This window comes from Syngnathus floridae, chromosome 21 (assembly GCF_059516105.1).
Source record: "Syngnathus floridae isolate MCC-2025c chromosome 21, RoL_Sflo_1.0, whole genome shotgun sequence".
Classification (NCBI taxonomy): Eukaryota; Metazoa; Chordata; class Actinopteri; order Syngnathiformes; family Syngnathidae; genus Syngnathus; species Syngnathus floridae.
In genome coordinates this window covers 4,112,984-4,120,851 of record NC_142433.1, presented here as the reverse complement: position 1 = coordinate 4,120,851, position 7,868 = coordinate 4,112,984, and the positions used below count along the sequence as shown (strand labels likewise).

The following is a 7,868-nucleotide window of genomic DNA, read 5'->3' as shown; positions in this document are numbered from 1 at the left end:
TGCAGGGACTGGGAGGAAGGGGAGGAGCGGATGAAGGGGGGCGGGGGAAGACCAGGCGCTCGTACCCGAGTCTGCGTGCGTGCGCATCCGTGCGTCCGACGTTGTGTTCAGGAAAGAAAAAATAAACTAAGTGTACATTCTTGACAAAAGATCGATTTGCTTGGATGTTGTAACTGCTCTGTTAAACTTCAATTAAACGCCACCGGACTTAAACTACGGACATTTGATTTACAACCCCCCCCAAGAAGGAGCCGTATACCGACAGCGCATCGAGCAAAATGATTGATATTAATATTGCTGTGCCGGCCCATTAAGCTATTAATTTTAAGCAGGAATGCTTTTACTGCAGTGTACATGAACGTCGCAAATCTTGACATCAGACGGCGTCGTAAAACACATAAATCAATCATATAAAAAAGGTATGCAAATTTCTCAAATTCGTTTTCCATCAAAATAATACCCTCCCAAAACTGATCGATATTTTGTAAACCTAATAGAAAAATAATCATAATCACGACTAATAGGGGGAAAAAATATATAGGCCTACTGCTTCTTAAACGTAAAACAAATTACTGACTTGCTATTAATACTTGCTAAAATTGCATTTTGTTGCGAGTATTTTAATTTTTTAATTTTGCCAACCTAATACTAATAATTTTCTTTTAAATAATTTTCACTTCAGAATTTATTTCACAGGGGGATAAATATTACCTCAGTCATGTGCTTCTTTTTTAATTCTGTTTTTAATTTTCATTTATAAATTCTTTTTATTAAATATTGGTCCTATGCGAAATATTGGTCCATTAATTTGTGGTCTAAATGACGCAAACAGTGGCTCCTTGGGCCCAGAGGCCCCTAAGATGACAACAGTGGGGTGATTTACAACAGCACCTCAAGGATTTCAGTAAGATGGATTTGTGCAAGGCTTTGGAACAGGCCAGGGGTTATGCTGATATGCCAAAGTGGCAAAACATTCCACCTGATGGACTACGCCATAGAGTTTTCTCTTCCAATCAAACCTTCCATCCATCTCCTCCATACTACTGTACATCCAATGCAATGACCTTTCTTGAAAACAAAAAGAGGACTCATCGTTGTAAAGGGAGGTCCTTATACAATTTGTTCCGTCAACTACTCTACTACTAAGTAGTCTTACTATTTACTCAGCATCATATGACCCTTCCCAATGTTAATGTGAAATCACATTAGACAGCGGCCGTCTATCTTAAACCACGTGGAAGGTCTGTGATGACTTGCCCTGAGGTAAAAAAAAAAATTAATGATGTTCCTGCCACTAAACTGTTCAAATCTTGAGTGGGGCGAATTGTGTTTAAGTCACAGATCTCAAAGTTATTTTGCTCCTTTAGATGTAATTGTTACCTTTTAGACAAAAAAAAAGAACCAGAAAGAAAACTTGTGTAACAGAACATTGAGAACATTTAATAAAAACACTATAAACAAAAATATACAGTAAAAGTATTTGAACGTACAATCCAACACTAATAACATTTTTTTTTTTAACTCTCTTTAAACTTACTTAAGAAACTAACTAGTCCACACGTCGTTCGCCCACATATGATTGCTTCGCAGCCAGCGTTGGGCCGAGGCAACACTAAGCGTGAAGACTTGTTCTTGTGAGGAGTTCACAGCAGTATAGTGGACCTCCAGTTTGGGTTGCGGGATGAGCGCCGCTGAGAGGAGACGGCTCCCGGCTGAGAGGTACTCGCTCTCGCTCTCTTGACTCCTGGTGAGAGAAAAACAAGTCCTAACAGGAACCATGCGGCTACATGCATCTATATATGAGGTGTTGTTACCTTTTTAGGGTGATGCTGAGGGTGGTGGGTGTCTTCTCAGAAATAGGGAGAATGACTGAAGCATTGACAGTAATTAACATCTCAAACGTGAGTGCGAGTTCCACCTCCCCCAGTCGACTGGAAACAGTCAGCGCCATGAACCCAGCGGGGGCCGACACGGCTGGGTAATAGCCAGCGGTTTGAGAGTCTTATGGGTACACATATAGGTTAGTCAAGCAACGCAGATATATTTTTAAAAAAATGCAACCGTGTGTGATTTTAGGACCTTTGTCCTCTACTTACGACTGAAGATCTTGCGCGCACGTAGCCAGAGGTTTTGTTTCCCCAGCTTGTGCAAAAGCGCCTGCAGCACAGCTCCCTCTACTGGTACCTTTCGAGAAAGCATCAAGTCCACCGAGTCCGCAGCTACAGAAAGCATTAGTCTGTCCACGCACACTTTCAGGTGAGCATTAAACAGGGGGGTGTACCTGGAGATGTCAACCTGGTCTGGGGAGAAAGAAAGACATCTATTTGATTTGACCAAAATAAACCAGATGAGCATAAACATCACCTGTAACTGAATTGAATGAAGATTAATAAAACCCTTATGGGTGTTCTTCTCACCATAGGGTTCTTGTATTCCTGGGAGATTACACAAGACCTCCAAGGCGTCTCTTTGCGAGGCTTTCTCAGCCAGATGGACGAGCACACGGCTTCTATTCTCCAAGTCCGGATGCTCACACGGCCACATATTGCAACTCACAAACCATTTGTTCTCTGTAGTCACAGAAACAAAATTTGTCCCAACATCACCACCAGAACAAGTCTCAGGGACGCCCTGGGCTCCAACTCAACGATACCTCGGAGAGTTTGGAGGGCTCCTTCCAGGCTGCCACTGAGCAGGAAGATCTCCGTTGCCAAGGTGATCAGGTGGCAGCGTGACTGACCGTCCTCATTTTCAAACAAACTCTTCTGTATGGAGTAGTTGATCCTGAATTGGGTCAGCACCTCCACCACCTTCCGACCCTAATGTGCAAAAGCTACAATTAAGCTTTTGTGCCTTGGATCAATAAAGGGAGGAAAACACTGTATAATATGATGCAGGAATATTAAAAAATATATTTAGGTGTTCTTACCTTGGCCCACTGTTGAGTCTTATGGTATCTTAGCATGAGAGAGACTCCAATTCGGCCAATGAAACCCATCAACAGGCAGTCTGGAACTTCATTGGGGCAAACTACATTGGAGGAATATAGAAATGTTGCTAGATGTTTTTTTTTTTTTATTAAATAAAGGGGTCTTACTTGTCTCAGCGAAAGCCGCAAACGGCACCGACATCTTGTCTTTGGTCTCTGACAGAAGAGCGACAGTGATGTAGCCGCTGATGCGCTCCAGTTGGCTGGGATGTCGGTGGGGTGTACAAATGGAGCTAAAAGCTTTCGCCAGACAGCACCAGTTCGCTTGCTTAACACAAAGCTGGCAAACACAACAATGTCGGTTGGCAAGCTGCGCACGGAATAAACAGCTCGATAGATGTTTGAAAAGCAGTGGCTAACCTCCATCTCCACCATGACACAGGCCAAGTTCAAGGAGTCTGAAACGGGCACACTGCTGGTCATGGAAAATCTTTGAGAAGAAAGGAGACAATCAGTGAGCGAGGGTACTTTTCTTATTCATCAAAACCAACCCACCTTAGATTGGCAGCCGCATCTGAATGTATCAGCTTCTGGAATTCAGGAGTGTTTTTAACAACATCGAAGCAATCCAAGCTCAGCATTAAATGTTCACTGGCCATCTGTCGGTGGATGAAAATTCTTGTAACAGACGTACATACGCAGGTGAAGTATAGAGGTGTTCATTTACCTTGTAAGTTAGCAGCAGGAGGTGAGGGACAACACTTGTGAAGCTTTTCTCTCTTACAAAGGTGAAAAGGGCGAGCAGGAACTCATGAGTAGGCTAAGAAAGGCGAGAGAAACAATTTCTCCCAAGATGATGAGAAACTGAGGTGACCTCCCTAAATAGCATCATTTTCTGCCACCTGCTGGCCGATATGACACATTACAGAGTAGCGCCACGGAACGTAAACTCACCACGATCTTGTGAGCCAAGCTGACACTGAGCACTGACAGAACATCAGGCACGATGCCTGCTTTCAGAAGAGCCCAGCAGAGTGAGAGAAAGACAGGCATGGAGAAAAATAATCCCGGGGGATTGTCGCGGTAGTAGTTTATGAACAAAGCTCCTGGAAAAACAACAAAACGAGGACAATGGTGAAGGATGAACGTGCGAAGTGAAAAGATGATTCGCTGCATCGGAGTTCCTGAGATTGTGCAGGTGAACAGGAGACATTTGAAGTTGGACCTGCTCTCTGGAGGCACGCTGGATTTAGGGTGAAGCGCTCCACCATGTTGATACAGAACTGGAATGGAGGAGAAAAAAAAAAGAAAAATCTCCATCCAGTCTAGGTTTTACATTTCAAATACAGCAGAGGGTGGTGTTGACTACCAAATAACCCGAGCATCTTTGTATTTCTATGACGGAGGAAAAAAAAAAAATTAAAAGGTTCTACTGTACTAAGTTTACCTTCTCGTCGCCCTCCATAGGCACATGCCGAAAGCGGCATACCTTGTAGGTACAGGACTCGGATTCATTGAAGAACAGCCTGCAGTACTGAATGTTGGACACAATTAGTTCTGTTAAATTACTATTTTGGTCCCGTCTTCAATGAATTACAAAGGACGCTTTGTTTTACCAAATTTGCTCAGAAATATTTACCGAAGTATAATAACATTCAAATACATCTTTAACCTTTGTTCACCTGGAAGAGTTGGAACCTTCGCACTACTTACTGAATTAATTTTAAAACACCTAGGATCCGCCTTGTTTGTGGGGTGCAGCGTGGGTGGATCTGTCGAAAAGAGCAGCCAAGTAAGTATTCAAAAGTCGGCACTTAATTCCTAAAAGTGCTTCTCGACATTCCACTCACCGTTTCTCGCTGTCCAAAATGAAGAGAACGCGTTACATGCATCCCTGCTCGAAAAGGACAATCAATACAAAACTAGACCCTTCGGATTGAAATACGTGAAAATATACCTTTCCTGGATGCCGCCGTGTTGAAAATTTCTGCTGCCGTAAGACGTATCCTGTTCAATAACACAGGCGGTAACATTAAAATTCTAATTAAGTCATAAGCGTTCATTAGTTTCGCTTCGTTACCATTGGTTTGGTGCCGTATTCTTCGCTGAAGACTATCTTTTGCCTTTTGGGGGAGACAGTGCTCTTTTGTGGCCTCCAGGGTCTGCTGGGGCTTTCTTCTGCAAAATTCAGAAGTGTAATTAGAATTCCAACACTTGAGGTTCTTTCTCGAAAACAAATCTCTGTCACGCTTGGAGATTGCCTCTGGTGTGTTTTAACACAAAAACAATTTCTTGCCGAGTGGCACGTCATTATAAGTTTCAGCGAGGTCCTTAAATTGGCCATACCGTTGTCTGGACTGTCGCACAGAAGATTTATATTAACTGGGGTCCAACTGAAACACAAGTAATATAGTACAACATGTTGTGATAATAAGCCTTTGGCAACTGGGAGATGTTGTCAAATATGGAGCTTTACCTTTGCGTGCTAGGCCGCGACTCTCCATATGTGGTCAAAGTCTTTGGGTCTTGGAGAACTCTGTCGGGACCCAGTTTCAGGAGACTCTCCTGGGGCAGGTTGCCGAAGAGCTCGGAGTCATCTTGGTTTACATTAACGAGTAGGATATCATGTTGATATGCGGTGACCTCGTCCAAAAGGCACGGCTGAGTGTCAGCGCTTGCACCGATCTCAGTTGAAGACTCTGCTGGCTCAGATGAACTTGGTCCTGGGTCACCATCTGAAGATGACCGACCCTCACCGTTGAAGACTTCATCATCATCATTGCGATCAAAACTGCTCGGGGGAGAGCTGGATTCGGCGGCCCCCGGCGAACATTCGGCATTCATCGTCTGTTCCAGTTGCTCCGACGCACCTTGCCCCTCGTTATTTTTTTCCGTTTCTTCCACAGGCCCGTTATCAATTCCATTCTTTTCAGCACCACTAAGGCTAAAAGAGGGTGAACATTCTCTTAGAGTACAGGAAACCGATGGGAATACTCGTGTTGGTTCAGAATCATTCATGCCGTTGTCCAGGTTCGTGATTCTATTCACAAAGAACTGCCTGCTGTGCCGGGTTATGTAAGTGCGTGCACAAGAATCTTTTTTTTTCCAAACGAAGATCCTCACTCGCTGGCAGGTGAAGGACACTGGTCCATCGTCCAACAATTCCGGTGTCTTGTCTGGCATCGTGCACGTTTCAGGACTGCCTCTTACTTCCTCATCCTTTTGCATACTTGCACTTGACGTACCATTTGGGTGCTCATCATTTCCATGTTTCTGGAGGCCAAAGCAACGTGGCCTGATCTGCAATCCAGCTCTCATTTCCTGTTTAAAGCAATGCACAGTCTTGGTCTTGAGACCTTCTGGTAGCACAAAGCCACAATGGTAGCACCTTGGATCAGAATTTAGGACTACATCACAAATGTTGACTGTAGCATGGAGGGCTTCCTTAACTACCTGAGTGGCTTTCTGCGGTTCTGGGTGAGGGGCCAAGTTTTTCTGCTCTTGCATAATCAGTGTCCTCGTCTGAGAAGGAATTATTTTACAGTCACCACATAGGCCACAGCCAGAGGATTTAATTATTCTTCTCATCGTGCTTTCTGAACCAGCAATGGAGGTAGAGGTTGGATTCAAATCTGTAAGTGAAAACAGAAAGTTGTCACGGACTGAGATTTTTTAAAAAAAATCAAACTAATCTGTGCAGCAAAGTTTGGCAATTTTATCACCAGTTTATATGCCAACTTCAAATTCTAGGGGATTGATTTTCCTCAACAGTTTTTTATTAGACATACAAAAAAGAGCAGCTTGAAGGTATAACTACAAAAATGTTGTCATTCAGTATTGCTTCAGTGCATCAGTTTGACAGTAACATCTGCTTAGAAATAGAATTCACCCAGAAAAGCTCAGCTCTTCACAAAAACATGGTTAATTTTAGGTTTCCTAATATATTGGTGATGGTTTGAAGGGAGTGCTGTTCTTAAAAAAGAAACAAAAAAACTTGTGTGCATCACATTGTGTTGCAAATGTCTAAACTAAGGTTGCTTTTTAACACTGGTTGAGGTCATAAATAATATTTTTGTTACATTTCCTAGTCAAGAAAATAATTTTAGATTTTAATTTCCATACTGTTCGAACAACTCCATTAATGCCAAGCCACACAAATAAAAACGTCAAAACGAAGCGTGTTAGCTTAGCATCCCCTCATTTCTTACAATTGGCTTGAAACCGCATGAAAAAATAAACTAAACTTTTGACATTTCATGGCCCAAACACGAATTCAAAAACTCTTGGGATGAATTTAATTAAAATAAAGCGCCTTACGTGACGATTTTGGTTGTCCTTGCAGCGGTTCACCAGCTCGGGCCACAACCGCTTTACGCTTCCTGATGATCTTATTTCGTTTTCACTTTGGCAACACATTTAAGCGATGGCCTACATTTAAGGTTTGCATGGAGGGCAGTCTGTAAACCCACGCAAACACGAACCCCGGAGCTGCAAAGAATTCTCCGCTTGCTCTGAATACTCGCCTGTAATACAACCACGCCGCCATGGCACCAATTCCACCGACGTCCCTTGGAAAGCACCGGGGTCACTTGTGCACTCCGCACTGTTGACACAAATGCTTCGGGTACTGGTGTCCGCTCTGAGTGGATTGGCGATCGGATTCGTTCGGAAGAATGTCCTGTCACCTCCATCCTCTGACAGATTTTGTTGGGCTCTCAGTATTAGTCGCGAAACCGGGTTGAAAGAGGTTAGATTTTTAAACCTGGTTCCCTTTTTTGAGGATGGAATCATTATAGAATAACCTTTTTGTTGAAGTACTGTGTTCGGTTTCTACTGTTACCGCCAGTAGTGTGTTGATTAACGCAGGACCGCCATTTTGGGCGGAGTCGAACCGTAGGTGTGGCCGCAAAGCGCATGCGCAATGCGTAAACGACTCAAT

At 43.4% G+C, this 7,868-nt stretch overlaps 1 protein-coding gene across 4 annotated transcripts; it reads right to left on the bottom strand.

Annotated features, from left to right (window-relative positions):
- Nucleotides 1–1,414: 1,414 nt before the first annotated feature.
- Nucleotides 1,415–7,830, bottom strand: topaz1 (testis and ovary specific TOPAZ 1). 4 transcript variants are annotated; one of them, XM_088366143.1, is made up of 21 exons: nt 7,453–7,830; nt 6,383–6,561; nt 5,406–6,250; nt 5,276–5,322; nt 5,010–5,107; nt 4,887–4,936; nt 4,780–4,823; nt 4,643–4,701; nt 4,377–4,463; nt 4,155–4,212; nt 3,884–4,035; nt 3,657–3,749; nt 3,485–3,588; nt 3,350–3,419; nt 3,098–3,269; nt 2,930–3,030; nt 2,654–2,819; nt 2,418–2,570; nt 2,097–2,300; nt 1,815–2,001; nt 1,415–1,765 (listed from the first exon to the last, which is right to left on the bottom strand). In XM_088366143.1, exons 1-21 carry the CDS (start codon nt 7,718–7,720, stop codon nt 1,546–1,548), a joined length of 3,357 nt encoding a protein of 1,118 aa, XP_088222269.1. In that variant the 5' UTR covers nt 7,721–7,830; the 3' UTR covers nt 1,415–1,545. The 4 variants fall into 4 exon arrangements, with proteins under 4 accessions (XP_088222269.1, XP_088222267.1, XP_088222268.1 ...); XM_088366141.1 differs by having other exon boundaries at nt 5,406–6,561; XM_088366142.1 differs by having other exon boundaries at nt 1,415–1,744; nt 5,406–6,561.
- Between the last annotated feature and the right edge of the window lie 38 nt (nt 7,831–7,868).

Coding starts and splice junctions, on each gene's coding strand:
- topaz1 (XM_088366141.1), bottom strand. CDS start 7,720: ATGATTCCATCCTCAAAAAAGGGAACCAGGTTTAAAAATCTAACCTCT. Junction 6,562..7,452: donor GCGGCGTGGTTGTATTACAG/GCGAGTATTCAG, acceptor TTTCACTTACAG/ATTTGAATCCAACCTCTACC. Junction 1,766..1,814: donor CTCAGCATCACCCTAAAAAG/GTAACAACACCT, acceptor GGTTCCTGTTAG/GACTTGTTTTTCTCTCACCA.